The sequence below is a fragment of the Heteronotia binoei genome, chromosome 2 (assembly GCF_032191835.1).
Source record: "Heteronotia binoei isolate CCM8104 ecotype False Entrance Well chromosome 2, APGP_CSIRO_Hbin_v1, whole genome shotgun sequence".
Taxonomy (NCBI): domain Eukaryota; kingdom Metazoa; phylum Chordata; class Lepidosauria; order Squamata; family Gekkonidae; genus Heteronotia; species Heteronotia binoei.
The window spans coordinates 47,585,273-47,602,157 of record NC_083224.1 but is presented as its reverse complement, the minus strand read 5'-3'; the positions used below and the strand labels follow the sequence as shown (position 1 = coordinate 47,602,157).

Below are 16,885 nucleotides of genomic sequence, written 5' to 3'. Positions count from 1 at the left end.
TTGTCGTCTTCTGCAGAGTCTTTCTTATATCAACCCTGATTAGCTTCCGAGATCTGATGAGATCAGGCTGCTATACCATTCCACCTTCACTTTAATCTATGCATACATGGGGGCAAAAATTCCTTAATTTTTCAAGAGAACTTGCCAGATTGCCATCCCTAAAACCAGCAGAAGTCAGAATTGTGCAAACAGCTCAGCAGTGTGTGGACATTCCTAGAAACTTCATACAGCCATGCAGGTATTTCCTAAGATTCTAAGCATACTTCTGAAAACATGACTAGAGATTTGCTTTTTGGAGTAAAATAAAAGATACAGAAAGCTGACTCTTGTGCCAAGCCCCCTACACATTCCACATGGGATTCTGTGCCTATGGAGTCATAATGCTGCAAATGAGGGTGATTACAGGCCTGGAGACTAAGCCTTACAAAGAAAGGTTGCAGTAATTAGGAAATGTTCAGCCTGGAGAAGAGAAGACGTGGGGTGGGGGATATGGTTACACATTTTTAAGTATTTGAAAGGCTGTAATTTAGAGGAGGGCAGGCCACTATCTCAGTATTGGACCATAGAACTCATAATAATGGGTTAAACTTACACATGGGGAGACATTAGGAAAAACTTCTTAATCATAAGGGCAGTTCACAGTGATGGAATCAGTTGCCCAGGGCTGTTGTGAGTTTTTCTTCTTTGGAGGTGTTTAAGAAGGTATTTGTCTCTTTAAATCACTTCTCCAAGCCAAGCCAGCTAGCACTTAAAGTTGTGTTCCTTCTGCCTCTTCCTCACCATCTATATCCTTCCTTCCTGCAGCTCTCAGACAATTGACATTTATGTCTTGCAGCTCTCAGACATGTGACATTTATTCTTTGTGGCTCTTACATTAAGCAAGTTTGGCCACCCCTGGACTAGATGCTCTTTATGCCCCTTCAAACTTTTTAATTGTATAAACTTCACTCTGAAATATGTTGATTTTCTACCACATTAGTATGTCACACAACACAGCTGAATGAGTAAAATGGCATTTTTTTATCTCTGTAAAGCCTCATTAGAGCCAAAATACATTTTGTATAGCTATCTTTCAAAATGTAGTTTTATTAGTGTTATACTTTTCCCCAAGTGGGAAGGCTCATGCTTTAACTGAAGTCATAAACAATTTAATAGGCTTACAATGGAGTCCTGCAACCCACTTAACCCCCCCAGATTTCCAAGCTGCAAAGGACATCTTTGTGACAATGTGGAGAATGAAGTTCAGGGTTGGTAAGTGTAAAGTGATACATCCCAACTTCAAGTATACACTCATAGGATCTGAACTTGCTGAGACTAAGGAGAAAAGAACTTGGAGTTGTAATGGCTAAACTATATTTTGGAAGACAAAATGTTGGTCCAGTGTGCTGCAGCAGTGAAAAAAGGCAAACTATATTAGGGATTATTAGGAAAGGGATTGAGAATAAAATGGTTGATATTGCAATGCCCCCATACAGATCTATAGTGTAGCCTCATTTGAAATACTGTATACAGTTCTGGTCCCTGGAATAAAGTGCAGAGGAGAGCAACCAAGATGACTGGGGGTTAGAGGATCTTTCCTATGAGGAAAGGCTGAAGAGTCTGGGACTTTAGAAAACGGATAACTAAGGGGGGCATGATAGAAGTTAGATTAGGAATAAGGCCTATGGGGAGGAAAAATACAATGGACTCTAAAAAGAGGCTCCGGGCAAGTGCCCCCACCTGCTGTCTTCCTACCCACCCAAGGTGGCAATTTTCTGTAGGGGAATTGATCTAGGGTTGTCAGCCTCCAACTGGGGCCTGGAGATCTGCTTTTACAACTGATTTCCAGCTGGCAGAAATCAGCTCCTCTGGAGAAAACGGCTGCTTTGAAGAATGGAGTCGACGGCATGGAACCATGTTGAGGTCCATCCCTTCCCCAAACCCTGCCCTCTACTGGATCCACCCCCCCCCCCAAAGTTTCCAAGTATTTTCCAACACAGACCTGGCAACTCTCAATTGATTTGACTTAAACTTTCCACCTCCCCCGCCCCGCCTCCTCTACTTAGGAAAAGTACAGTCTTTCATGACAGTGGGGACCAAAGCAGCTTACATCATTCTCTTCTCCCCCTTTTGATCTGCACAACCCTGTGAGGTAGGTTAGGCTTAAAGTCTGACTGGTTTGAAATCACAGTGTGGGTCAGAGCAGGAGAGAAGTGACCCCAGCAAGGTATGACAGAGTCCACCATGCAAAGCAGCCATTTTTTCCAGTTGTAATTCTGAGTGATCTCTGGCCCTCACTTGGAGATTAACAACATTGGTTCCCTAGGAGGAAATGAGTGGTTGGCTGTTACTGAAAAGTAGCAAGCAGCCAGGCCTAGGATAGCCGACCTCCAGGTGGAGTCTGAAAATCTGGCATCACAGCTGAACTCAAGGCAACAGGTCTCTCCCCTGGAGAAAACAACTGCTTTGGAGAGTGGACTCTATGACATTATGTTCAGCTGAGGCCTCTCTCCTCCCCAAACTCTGGTTTCTGTAGACTTCACGGAATCTCCAGGAATTTCCCACCAACCTGGAACTGGCAGCCCTAGTCAGGACTGGGCCCAATGAGTTCTTCCTCAAAGGCAAAAATAGGCCTGAAAAGAGCCTCTTCCCCCACCTTTAACTGACAGAATGAAGCTTGGTTGCTTTTTACTGAGTCAAGGTTGGTTGCCTAGCAACAACCACTGCCTTGCAGTTCCCCAGTGGCCCAATACTTGTCTCTCCTGGGGCCAGCAGTGGGTGGGAGAGAGTAGTCAGCCAGTGCCACAGAAGTGCACTTGAGTGATGTTTGATGGGCCAATGGTTGACACAGTGCACACCACAGCCAACGGGAGAGCTGAATTGAGTCAATTCCTTTTAAGATAAGATGCACGGGGTGGAGAGTGTTGACAAAAGAGAAGTTCGTCTCTAGCAAAATTCTAGAACTTGAGGGCGTCCAGTGAAGCTGATAGGCAGTAGGTTCAGGACAGACAAAAGGAAATACTACTTTACACAGTGAGTGATTGCTGTCAGAGGATGTAGTGCTGACTACAGGAATAAACGGCTTTAAAGGGGGCTTAGATTTATGGAGGACAAGACTATCACTGGCTACTGGAGAGCCAGTTTGGTGTAGTGGTTAAGTGCGCAGACTCTTATCTGGGAGAACCCCACTCCTCCACTTGCACCTGCTAGCATGGCCTTGGGTCAGCCATAGCTTTGGCAGAGGTTGTCCCTGAAAGGGCAGCTGCTGTGAGAGCCCTCTCCAGCCCCACCCACCTCACAGGGTGTCTGTTGTGGGGGAGGAAGGTAAAGGAGATTGTGAGCCGCTCTGAGACTCTTCGGAGTGGAGGGCGGGATATAAATCCAATATCATCTAGTTATGGTGTCTGAGGGGAACCTCCACAATCAGAGGCTCTACTCCTTTGAATCTGAGAGTCAGGAGGCAACCGGAGGAGTGCCTCCACCCTATTGTTGGAAAGCTAGAGGAACTGTTTGGTCACTGTGTGAGACAGGATGCTGGTCTTGGTGGGCCATTGGTCCAGTCTAGCAGGGTTATTATTTGATTTCTAGCCCGCCATTCCCGTAGAACAGGCTCAGGGAGGATTGCATAATGAAAGAAAACAAGTTAAAACCAAATTAAAATATATAAAATCTAACATTACAAACTAAACATTGGAAGTTTTGCCAGTCAATATAAAACATTGTATCCTGGTGGTGAGAGCTGGGAAAGATACAATGCAAAGCCATTCACATGTTCATCTTTAAAAAACAAACAAACACATTTGGATAGAGAATGAGACAGTTTTGGTACTAGCATATGTTGATGCTGTAACTTCAAAATGTGAAAGGTGTGTATATACATATCAGTATTTCTCTCCTGAGTGCAAATTTCAGTGTTGGAAGCTTACCGTAGATGCTCAAGACTAATACATTCCAGATACTGCCCTGCCCTCCCTTTTTATAGTCAGTCCTTGTGGATGAAAGAATACTGCCACCCACTGTAACTGGGAAAGTAAGATCTCTGATTTTAGCAAGTTGTGCAGAAGGAACTGCGGTTGGCCTGTTTCACAGGAAAAGCTGGAGAGGTGTTTTGCATGTGTAGCCACACTACTTGAGTATAGTACCCAGGCAGCCAAATACATGAAATAAGCAGCAGTGGTCATAAAGTATAGGAATACACCTCAACATGGCTCTGCCATACCTGCAGTTGCTGTTGAATTCTGTGATTACGAATTCACATGTGCAAACAAGCCCTGTGTTTTCTCAAATGCTTCATGTGGTTTTCTTGATGGCAGTTTTCTGTGCAACAGGTAAGTGAAGCTGGAGATACCAGCAAGGGGTGGAGAATTTCCCCTGAGCTACTGAATGCTCACTGAGAGCCCTTTGAACTTGTCAGGTTCCATTGGTGCTTCCCAAGGCCTGCAAGTTGAGATGTGCCTTTGATTGTGAGCTCCTTATTCTTGCTCAAGCTCTGCCTTGGAGCGGTGAGGAAAGCGACTTGGCAGAGGAGTTGATGCATTCTCTTCTCCCCACCCCATATTCTGTTTCATGGCATCTGATTCTGACTCGGATCCTCTCCACCTTTGGCTCTCACCAAGGGGAAGGTGCCTGGGGCTGCAATCTGAGAACAAGTTAAATCAAAGTGGACTAAATGGTTCTGTTTCACCGCAAGCATGTTGGGTTAGAGAGGTGTGAAGAGAAACACATGAGAAAATTGAATTCTGTGCCCCAGCTGTTTCAGCCACTCATCGATTCATGTGTCCTTGAGACAACATGGGAGATTTGGAGGTGCAGGGAAAGAGTCCAAGAAGGGAAGGCAGCTTCTGGGTGTGCTTCCGTTGCTTTATTCTCCAGCTTATCACTGTGTCTGGAGAACACGGTGGTAGGAGCCCAGCCCAGTACAAGGCTACAGCAAGGTGCAGGAGCAAGGCACATATACACTGTTCCCACTCATTTCAGCACTGCCTGCCGCTGTTGCATTTTTGCAACCCCAGCAGTAAGCTTAACTAGGCAAACAAGGAAGAACTGTTCACTGAATTTGCAGGGAATGTTCTAGGTGGGCCAGTGCCCTGGTAAACTCCTGGCAGCCAGGAGCAACAAGGGCTGAACTCCAGAAGCTGTGCCTGTGCCAGAGGAGCCACCCAGCCTGGCCTGCTTCTGTGCCAGTTTAACCTACCAGTCTGCCTCTGTTGGTCAAGACAGAGCAGGTTGCCTTTCACCCTTCTCTTCTGGTTGTCTTCCTGAGTGTGTCAAGTAGGAATGGCCCACAAGCCAAAATTTGGGCCAAACTTGGGCCAGTTCAGGCCTTGGGAAGTGATGTTTGGGGAAGATGTGCGCCCTGATCATTTACCAAAATTTGGCTTATATGGTTTGGCTTTTCGGGGCTGTTCAATCTCTCTTTGTGGACTTAGCTGTCTTGGGCTACCTTGTGCTGCCTCTTTAAACAGGCTGCTGGGCCAGCAGAAAGGAGGGGGAGAAATGCACCCTGGGAAGCACTTCACCCCCAGATTTAACCCTCTGGTTTTGCTTCCCCCCTTCAAAGTAGTAGGGAGCAAAACCAGAGTTAAATGGTTAGCAGGCAGCCATTTAAACCTAACAGTTGAGTGTTGGGGTCCACAGCTCAGATGCTAGGTTTAACTACCAACCATTTAACTCTTCAGTTTTCCTCCCTGCCTCTTTGTAGGGAATGGGAGCAAAACTAGCAGATTATAAGAAACCTCTCCCCAGGTGATTCCCCCACTTCCCCTGGAGGCAGCCTACCATGGCTAGGCGAAAAGGAGAAGGGAAGCTCCTTTCTGGGCGATCCCCCCTTTCTCCTGGCTGTGGCTCACCAAAGCCAGGAGAAAAGGAGAAGGGAAGCCTCCTCCCAGGTGATCCCTCCCCCTTTTCTCCTGGCTGCAGCTTACCATGGCCAGGAGAAAAGGAGAAGGAAAGCCTCTTCTCAGGCAATCCACACACACACACACACGCAATTCTCCTGGCTTTGACTCTCTCGGGCTGGGAGAAAGGGGAAAGGGAAGTCCATTCCCAGGAGATTCCCCTCCCTCGCATCATGCCACATCCCAAACTTGCCAGACTGGTTCAGTCCATGTGAAGTCACTTCAACTTGGGGTTTGGTCCATGCCCATCCCTAGTGACAAGGTCACTTACCAGCTAAAGCTATGTTTTCCGACATGAATATTGTATCTTCCAATAAGCAAATTGCATGTGATTTCTTTCAGAGGAGCTACTTTTTTGAAAGGCATATCAGCAGGTTGTCTTTCCCCTAACAGGTCTCCAGTATCTAAACTATTCTCATTCACAGTTTTTTTACATTTGATCTTAAGCTTGCAAGAATGCAGATTTACTGCAGCATGCATGTCATAACCATTTGGTAAACTTGGTAATATATGGTTCCATGCACACCATGATCTCTTATCTTTTGGTAAAGGTTAATTCTATAGACATACTCTCCTTTAAAATGGATTCGAAAATCATGAGATTGTGGTGCAGTAATGGAAACAACAGTGAGAACCAACATAAACTTGGGTGTTGTGATACTCAGTTCCTTGTCTATTCCAGTCTATGCTAATAGAAATCAATGAGAGACTAACTCTGCATAGGCATGCACTCTAACAGTGCAATCATAAGCAGTTGCATCCTTCTAAGCCCATTGATTTCAGTAGGTTTAGAAGGGTATATGATTGACTGCACCATGGGGCAGTATTTTTAGCCAACACATTTTACACCATCCTGGTAACCACATGGCTATCACCATTATTTTTGTTGTTTCTGATGACTGCATATTCCAACCCGTCCAGAGACATTAGAATAGGAAAGTGCAAATAAGCGCAATATTTACTCTGTAAATTTCAGATTAGCCAACTACACTTTTCCTATTTGGAATGATAGAATTCTGAGCAGCAGCAGCAGCAATATTTTAATCCTGCCTGGTTCTACAGTGGCACACTGCTCTGTGATGCTGGATCCCCTATGCATACTCAAAGCTTGCCAATACAAATATTAAATGCAGCTGACGCTTGCTTGTAACAAGGATCCATTTGATGGGTTTTTCAGGAAAGTAATACCCTTCAATGAGTTACGCAGAAGAAACATCTTGAGAATGGATTTTTCCCTACCTTGGAATGGTTGCTGGAAACATGAAAAGTGAACACTAGTGCACATTTTCAAAGATGCACAGTGTTGATCCAACACAGTAATAAAACTGCCTGCACCAATAACAGAGATGAATCATTTGGACAACACAGGATTATACAATGGTGAAGGCTGGATAGTATTGCCACATTCTTTAGTCTAAATGTTTTGTGAAGTTCTTAGCACCGTGAGGCCATCTAGTTTTAAAGTATGAGGTTTTAGTGCTCATCTTTCATACTAGAATGCAAGCAAAACATTGCAGTGTTGACTGTGGTGAAAAAGGAAAGAGTGCAGCTAGGCGGGCAGCTGAGAACACTTCAGACAGCAATGGGCATTGTACATACATCAAGGTGTGGCAACTAGCACCTGAAGAAGATGTGGCATGTGTCCTTCACTGCCTGTAAAAAGTGATGTAAGACCCAGATGTACATTCCTACACATGATTCACCCCGCTCCTGCTTTGCTTCCACTTGCTTCAGGATAAGGTGAGATTGGGTGACATGTGTTTACATTCCTTATGAGCCCAGTGATCATTCTATGTGCATCTTCTTGAAATCCAAGGAACTTTTGATAGTAGGAATGAATAGAAGCTATTGTATCTGAAGCAAGTTGCTGATCACTGAGGTGAAAGCAAAATGTGCTTCAGAAATAGGGCAGGGAACAGGTTCTCTCCTAACTTCCATGCACTCGATGCAATTCTAGGAAGAACTACACCCTTCTTAGTCCATTGTAGTCAATGGATTTGGAAAGGTGTAACTCTGCTTATGGTTGCATTGTTTGTCTGTTTATACTCTGCTCTTCAAGTTACTCTCTTCCACTTGAATTTCACAGGCCAAACTCAGGCATAAACTATATATTGCATTTTTCATGAGTTCTCTGCAGAGACTTGCAAACCATATGGGCAACTGCACGTCCCTTTAGCTACTTATGAGTAAAAAGTACACATGGGTCTGATTCTGGGATCATAGCAGCATGGAGGAGTAGGTGCCTCCTCACTGCCTTTTAGGGTTGCCAGCTTTCAGGTGGTGGCTGGAGATCGCCTGCTTTTACACTTCATCTCCAGGCTATAGAGATCAGTTCACCTGGAGAAAATGACCTTTTTGGAAGGTTAACAATATGGAATTATATCCCTCTGAAGTCTCACCCCTTCCCAGTCCCCCTGCCCGTCAGGGTCCACCCCTTAAATCTCCAGGCATTTTCCAACCTGGAGCTGGGAACCCTACTGCTATTTTTGGCAACCAAAATAACCCAACGCTGCAGGGGTAGACCTCCCAACAATACAAATAACAGCTGCCCTTGTAGGCCCTGGATCATTTTAGCTGCCCAAAATGGTGGTGTGGAGGCAGGAGTCCCTTCTCCCATATGACTGTCCTGATCAGAATTGGGCCCATCTGTGGTTTTTGCATGCAAGTTGCCATAAGGACTTGCAGTTGTAATACAGCTGCACAGGGCTTTTTTTGAGCAGGAACACATAAGAACACAGTTCCGGCTGGCTTGACACCAGTGGGTGTGGCCTAATATGCAAATGAATTTCTGTACAAAAAAGCCCAATGTAAAACAGTGGGAAATCATGGGGTGTGGCCTAAGATACAAATGAGTTCCTGCTGGACTTTTTCTACCAAAAAAGCCCTGCAGCTGCATGTTCTTATGGAGAACTTGTGAAGAAAATAACATGTTGCTTGAGCCTGAGAGGCCCATAAGGTAAGAGCAAAGCCTGCCCTCATTAAGGTGCCGGCATGACACACAGTGAGCTTGTTACTTCTCCATCATTAGTAAACAGCTCCCATTAACGTAAATGTGGAATAATAAAGAGCTTTATTTTGAGACCTCTTGGGTATATTACTAGGGACTCAGTAAAAATGAGTCTATGAGTCTCGCTTTAAATTCTGGAATAAAAATGTTTTAAAAGCAAGTGAAGTGTCTTTGCCCTTTTTAACAAATCCCATGATGATGTGAGCTCTCATCCACAAAAGTTTATGCCACAGGAAAACCAATATGACTCTTTAAGGGTTGTAATGGATAGCTCAGGGAAAGTGTCAACACAGTGTGCTGCAGCGGTGAAAAAGGCAAAGTCTATGTTAGGGATTATTAGGAAAGAGATTGAGAATAAAATGACCAATATTGTAATCTCCCCTTATAGATCTATGGTGCAGCCTCATTTGGAATACTGTGCACAGTTCTGGTTACTGTTATATCATAATGGACACTGCAGAGCTGGACAAAGTACAGAGATGACTGGGGGGTTTAAGCACCTTCCCTATGAGGAAAGGCGGAAGAGTCTGGGACTTTTCAATGTCGAAAAGAGATGATTAAGGGGAGACATGGTAGAGGTTTATAAAATTATGCATGGGGTGGAGAGAGTTAACAAAAGATAAATTTGTCTCCATCTCTCTTTATACTAAAACCTGAGGCATCCAATTAAACTGATGGGCAGTAGCATTCTGGTTGGACAAAAGGAAATACAACTTTAGACAGAGTGATCAAAATGTGGGATTGCTGCCAGAGGATGTAGTGATGGGAACAGGAATGAACAGCTTTAAAAGGGGATGAGATTAATGGAGGATAAATGTATCAATAGCTACTAGCCATGGTGATTGAGGGGAATTCAGAGGTGTTAATCCTCTGAATCCCAGAGCCAGGAGGCAACATCAGAAGATGGCCTTGGCCTCTAAGCCCTGCTGTGGCTGTCCAGAGGAACTGGAGAGAGTTAACAAAAGACTCTTGGCAATTATATGGGCCTGCTCTCTCCATGTTTTCCGACCTTGTACTGCTTCTTCTTATTAGACTCAAATCAATTTTTCTAATCAGCCGCTCAGCAAACTTTTGAGCCCCCCAGCGCTCTTCATCAGAGGGATGTTCAAGACAAGTGGGGGGGGGGTACGCTCCTCTCCATAACGGGAAGATCCAAGGTCTGCTGTCTTTTTCTTGAAATGGAGACCAGAAGGTGTTGCAAACGTAATAAAACAAGAGGGGCTGTACTGGCAAACCACCCAGCCTTTCTGCTTCGTCAACATCTGGTTGCTGGTAATCGCAAACGCCGACAACACAGCTGTCGTTTACTGGATCTGTTTCCATGCCCGACAAGAAGGCTACAGAGTACAGACATTCCTCCTCCATAGCGCACAGGAACGTGTCGGCTTCCCAGAGTGGAAGTGCCAGCGCGCTCTAGCTTTGTCCTTGGCACGCGGTTGGAACAAGCGACACCGCAAGCCCCGAGAAAAACGGAACCATGGTAACCGCCGGCCAATCACAGACTCCCCGCTCGGGCGTCACGTGAGCTGGCGGCGCTGCCGCTCCGGAGGGGGCGCTTTCGTTTCCTTTCGACCTTTCACCCCAAGATGGCGGCGCCCGTCGGTCCGTTGAAGTTTTGGAAACCCGGTAAGGACCGGACACTGCAGGAGGGTCAGGGCTGGAAGAAGCTGGAGGCAGGGGGAGAAGAAAGGTGGGCGGGTGGAATCCAGAGGGCTGCTTTATTTCTTTACTGAGGCGTTTCAGGCTGCTTAAGCAACGGGGGGGCGGGGTCTTTCTGGCAGTGAAGCTGTCAGAGGAGAGGCGGTTGCCCGGTTCCTCTCCTTTGTACTGCAAAGGGCACATGCGGCAGTGATTCGGGACCTCTCTCTTTTCACTTTCCTTCTCCTTCAACCCGTAATTGACACCCGTTGAAACCTTTCCCTCCTTTTAATAGTCTGGTGAGGGGGAAAGCGCTCTGCACATGTTCAAGAGCACCTTCACTTTTATCACCTTAGCTGGTGGTCCTGTTTGATGCGTGAGCTGAAAAACGTGGACGCTGCTGCAACTTCATTATTAATTGGCATCCCTAATGGCTTTATTGCTGAGAGGAGTTTCATGCTGTTGAGGACAGCTCGGTATAGCTGACTGAGCTTACCCTGTTTGCTAGTTCTAAGAGTTTTTAAGGTAGCAATTTGAAGTATACTTGTGACTTGGCAGGCAGTAAGTTCCACTGAGCACTTTGAGGGTTTTCTTGGAAGCTAACTTGTATAGAATCAAGTTGGAATCCTGAAGATGCTTATTATGTTTCTGTTTCTCTTAACTCTATCCTAAAATGAAGTCAGGGAGAATGCACTTAGTTAAAATGCACTCAGGTGTTTGCATTTTTTAATGGATGTGTGCACTTTCCTGCTTTGGGGTGTATTCTTTTAGAAAGTATGTAGTAGTGAACTGTTTCAAGTAGTTAAGTTGTAGTTAGAGCTGAATTTGCAACTTTTCCATCAGCACCTTATAAAAAGAAAACAGAACTGAAGACATTGTCTATTTTGACTAACCTGTCAGCACAACAGCTAGGATAAATGGTATGTTATATTTGTTTGTATAAAGTAAAATGCAGAGTTGTGAAGAACTGAATTAAAGGACAGTAGAGAGCATCTGTAAACTGTAAAGCAAGGTTGCATATGACTCAAAGAACAACAAGGTCAAAATTCTCTTCTCTGGTGAAATCAGATATTGTTCCCGTTGCAGCTTGTAAAGCAATGAGTACTTAATGTGGAGGTAGCAATCTTTTTGCAGTACTAAGCATTTTGCTTGCCATTGCTGTAAAATCTGCATTATTCTCTTGAGGTGACTGTTCTAGCATGAAGGTTAATTAGAGCACTGTCTTCCTCTATGAAGCATGACATTTAATAGACCTGTACTTTATTAAAATTTAAATCACTCGTTGTTTCAAGGTCTGGACTTAAACTGCATATTCAAGAACCATGCTAGTTGTACCAGTAGTTTCCCTTAATATGCATTTATTTATACATAGTAACTAATTATTGGTGTTGCTTTCTTACTGTTTCTTTCTGAGAGTGCTTTGAGAGGACATAAGTAGTAGAGAGGGAGAGTGTTACACCTCCATGTTAATATAGTGCCAAATAATGTCCTGTAATATCTTGTGAGTTTGTCTTTGAGAGTAAACTGTTGTTGAAACCAGCTCATGAATTTGCTTAAGTTAATGTTTGGTAGATACAACATGGTATTCATGTTTGGTAAACACAACATAAATAATGTGGTAGCTTCACACATTGCTTCATTGTGTGGCTTATAGCGTAGGTCTGAGAACGCCATAGTTTATATGCCACTTGTTTGTGGGTTGGTTTGTGGTGGCAGGTGGGGGGTATTTGCTCATGCCAAGGCCCAAATAGCATTTGATGTTTGTAGAGGGTTATTTTTTTTTTGTATTTATGAATTCCTGTAACTCTTCTGAGTTTTGTAGCAGTTTTTATATGCTGTTTCTCTTTTTAATCAGATCATATAATTCATATTTTATTCAGAAGCAAACAGGCTAATTTAATTCTAAGTATGCATAGCTAAAGCATTCTTTCTTGTTGATTTTCCATTTTTCTCCTTAGCCAGGTTTTTTTTAGCTTATCTGGGGAGGAAAAAAGGGTTAAGAATTGTCAACATAATGGAAGAAGTTTTGAACTTGCTGTCAGTTGCAGAGAAATCTCCATACTGCCTTCTGACTCTCCTATTTACAGCTGATTCTCTTCTGTTTACAGCCCATAGCCCTTAATATGGTACTATGACACAAGATATGTACAGCAGTTCTATGTATATTTGCTTGCCAATCCTATGTGTATTTGCTGGGGAATAAGTCTTTTGAACTCACTAACTTTTGAATAAAGATATATAGTATTAAGCTGCAAAGTTTGTTTTGGTAAATATGTACTTAATGTCCAATGAGAATAGGGTATTATGGTTACAGTAAAAGCTATTAGTAAGGGTCCACCTGTGTGGAAGTTAACATTAGTGTTGTGGAGGAGAACATTTTCTATGTGGAAAAATTCTGATATATTTTTCTGTAGAAACATTTCCATCTCTCGTGCATAAATATAGTAGCTGTTTGTATAAGTGGGATACAAAGCATAGACATACTCCAGTGCTTATGTATGGATCAGGCCTATACATGCTGTATTTGTAGTCTTTAACTAATTTTACTTAACTTGGAAGTGAAAAAAATTTCAATTCGTATTTTCTTGAGAAAACCACTTAACTGCTTACTGGAGAATATGAATTACATTAATAAGACTAATTGTTCACACAAACTCAACAAAAGTTGTTTTTCAGAATCTCAAGAGAAAATGCAACCTTTCTAGGAAATACTGTGAATATGATTGAGTCAGGAAACAATTTTATACAGCGTATATTCTGACCTTGCAACTGACTGCCTCAGACACAGGCATTGTGTCATTAAATTTATATATACGTATGTATTCAAATAAAATACACCTTATTTATTGCTTCCTTCACAACTAAGAAAAGTAGAAAGGGGGAGAGGTGAGAGTTGTTCCTGTACACTCATAGAAGCAACCAAATCTGCTTCTCCAGTATGATATGTCATACTGCAGTTTTCCTACACCATGCTTTTGCAGATATTGTATGCAAAGCAAGTTTTGTGCTCCTCTGATAGTTTGTGGTGTAAAGATTCATTGTTATAAAATTTCAGAGCTGTGACACACACTATTATCCTGTAGTTATTGATATTACTAATTAACCCTTTAAAACAAAAGTAGAGCATCCAGTTTGCCCAGTGACTATCAAAGGCAATTTATAGCATTTCTAGGACCTGTTTCCATGAGAGTTAATCATGTGGTTAAACTGCTTCTTTTGAAATCACTAGGACAAACTGCTCAGCTTCAGCTTGATTGATCCCTATGTGTACATCTCTGTTGAACAAAAGGTTTCAGCACTGGATGAATTAGATTGACATACAGACAGAATGCTTATCTCTTTGCTCGCATGTTTAAAGGGTCCTGTAGGAATTGAGCCTTGTTCCCCCATACATTGAGGCAGATAGAAATGCAGGTGTACTTCAACTTGATGTAGGCAGTGAACCCTGACTTCACTGTTCATAGAGCTTCCACTAGTGGTTTCAGCATCACTTGCTTTTCCTTGGATCCCCCTACTCTGTATTTAGCAGTTTTGCAAAGAATAAGAACCCCTTGATTTGGAATGTGGAGCAGGATGCACACTGGGTCAAATAATTAGTTCTTGTAAACTTTTTTGGGGTAATTAGTGCTGCTGCTTTTCTTGTACATGTTAAGTTTTCTTCTACAGAAGAAGGTAGGTCCTGATGACTGTCTCACCAGCATGTTATCCTTCCATTTTGTTCAGCATAGTTTGAAGCATTCCTCCAATATGTGTTTTTTTTAATCTGGCAGATAAACCACTTCAGTTGGAGGAATGTGGACAACTGTGTTATGCAGAATGCTAGAATACATGCTGTTGTTTCTCTCTGAAAGTTATCATTTGAATTCTTGAATTTCAAGTTGCAGAATTTTTGGAACATACTAAACACAGAGACTCTTTCACAGTCATACTCACAGTATTTCCCATCTTTAAATACTATTATTTAACTGCAAAGTTAAATTTATATATATATAAATTTAACTTTGCACTAGTGCTATGCCTTGCACTAATTGCTTGGATACTTGCACAAATTTAACAATGTGCTAGTGCTATGCCTTGCACTAATTACTTGGATACTGCAGTGTAGACTTTGCACAAGCATGCCACAGTTTTTAAAAAGGCACAGTTCTGCTAACGTAATGGCTTTTACACTATAGAAGTGCTTTGTGGATGCATACAGCCTGATAAATGAGATGCAGGATATTATCTTAGGTACTAGTTTTTTCCCAATGTGTTCAATCACATGCATTGCTGTCTCATTAGCAATATTTTAATACTTTTTGTCAACTAGACGTGTTGTACGTGTTAAGTTTTCTTCTAAAGAAGAAGGTAGGTCCTGGTGGTGTTTGCTTTTGCCTTCCACTGTTGAAGTATATTGGGAAGATTGCTATTTACTTGCAGATAAGACTTCTTTTGGCATACCAGCTTTGCGGATGGCAAATTTAATTTGATCTCCTTTTCTGACAGCGTTTGACTTCAATCACTGTTTTTATTACATAGTAGTTCATTGAACTAAATGTTTCAATACACATGACCTTGGCTACTGTAGTAACTTTAATTTGAATTATAGCTCACCAGTGCTTTCTTAGCTGCTGGCAAGAAAATTGCATTTGGAGAAGTGGCATACATGATCAGTGTCAGGATGTCATAGCCATGTGTACTTTAACAATTTGAGCGGCACGATAGGTTGCTTCCCTGATCCTAAGTATGAATCAAGTTCTAATGTGAGAGGAATTAAATAGGCAATATTAAAGTCGTGGCTCTCACTGCTTCTATAGAAGTAATTTTGGAAATGAAATTGTAGAAAAGCTATAAATTTGTCACAGTAATGTAGAATGGCAATTTGGTAAGTATTCGCAATAATACATACTGGATTTTATACTGCTCCCCAAATAACATCTGTTTGGTGTGAGAAAAGCTGATATTTTTGGCTGGGCTGTTTGGTGCTGCACAGACATTGGAGTTGGTGAGTTATGGAGATTTGTCTTTGCAGTGGGGGTTAAGGCTCTCTATATCCAGGCCCAAATGTATCTTTGGAAAAATTGCCACCTTTGGAGGTTTTTAAACAGAAGCTAGATGGCCATCCGACAGTAATGCTGTTTCTTTGAATTTAGGCAGAATGTAGGGAGGAGGTATTAGTGAGTTTCCTGCATTGTGCAGAGGATTGGACTAGACCCTGGAAGGCCCTTTCAACTCTATGATTCTGTGAAAAGGGCTGCTTTGTTGTTTGCATGTCAACCCATGCAGAATAAAAGAAGAACTCATTGGAGATGTTGCCTGCACAGTTTCTTATGTATCAAAGGTGTGCAAAGCAATAGTGGAAATTTCTAGAATTCAAATGTGTAAGGAGTCATGGAGGATTTCAGAAATTTGGGGGTTAAACATTGCATTAGGATAGTGGATGAGACATGTACTCCAATTATGTGTCTACTTGATGGTGCAGGAATTTATTGTAACTCTCCTCCCCCTCTCCCCCAAATTCCACAGGCTCTTGTTGCAGATACAGAAGTATTTATTTTGGTTGACATGAATTATTGTACAATTTAAGAAGCTCCTCTTAAATGGATGGACAAGGAACCTTTGCCCCAAATGTTGTGGAATATATACAAAATGTGCCCATAAAGCAAGTCACAATTGGTGATTCCTTCTATACTCTTAGACTAGGGGATCTGACCTTGTTAAACCTGTGGGGATTTTTGGATTTGGGGAAAGGGTTGTGGACAGCAATGCAGAATGGCTGCTACAGTGGGCAGGCCAATCATGCAATGTTGGAAAGTTTCAAGCCTAGGATCCTCATTTGATGGATGCAACTACTTCCAACTGGGTGGTCCCTGTAAATACAGAGAAGATGTCACCTGGGCTGTTCTGAGTCACCTCTTCAACTTGGGAAGCAGAGGATAGCTGAAATCTACTTATTGGCTTGGAAGAAGAGATCCTATTTAGTTTCCAAGGAAATGTCAGGCCTGTTCCTCCTGTGACCACAGAGAGAGATTACCAAACCCATAAACATAAGGAAGTCTGTGTCTGTGGCTAGGTCAGTTGCCTAAGATGAATTCAGTGCATTGCTAGTCAATTAGCTGATCAGGAATGACCTAAAACTCCCCTTTTCTGTTCCACTGAAGACTCCTCGGGTTTTATCCCCAAGAGTAAAGAAGCGAACGGACACCAGGAAACTCATTGCTGAGTGCAGTGTTGGGGATTAATTACTCTGCCCAGCCATGCCTCAGTACAGTCGGTTGTGGCCCTGGAGCTAATGCTTGCATTCTTGAAAATGTCAAGATGACTGTAAATAAATGAACACTGCTGTTCTGTAATAACATCTTGATTGTTAAGCAGTCTAATTACC

General features: G+C 42.8%; 1 protein-coding gene across 4 annotated transcripts in view; it reads left to right on the top strand.

The window, feature by feature from the left end:
• The first annotated feature begins 10,380 nt into the window (after positions 1-10,380).
• Positions 10,381-16,885, top strand: part of DHX35 (DEAH-box helicase 35) — a 55,989-nt gene continuing 49,484 nt past the window's right edge. For 3 of the 4 annotated variants that reach the window (XM_060230925.1, XM_060230924.1, XM_060230923.1), the window contains exon 1: positions 10,446-10,509. In XM_060230925.1, coding sequence (XP_060086908.1) covers positions 10,470-10,509 — 40 coding nt within the window. In that variant the 5' untranslated portion in view covers positions 10,446-10,469. Of the gene's footprint in view, positions 10,510-16,885 lie in introns of all 4 variants that reach the window. The other variant, XM_060230922.1, reaches the window with a different exon arrangement.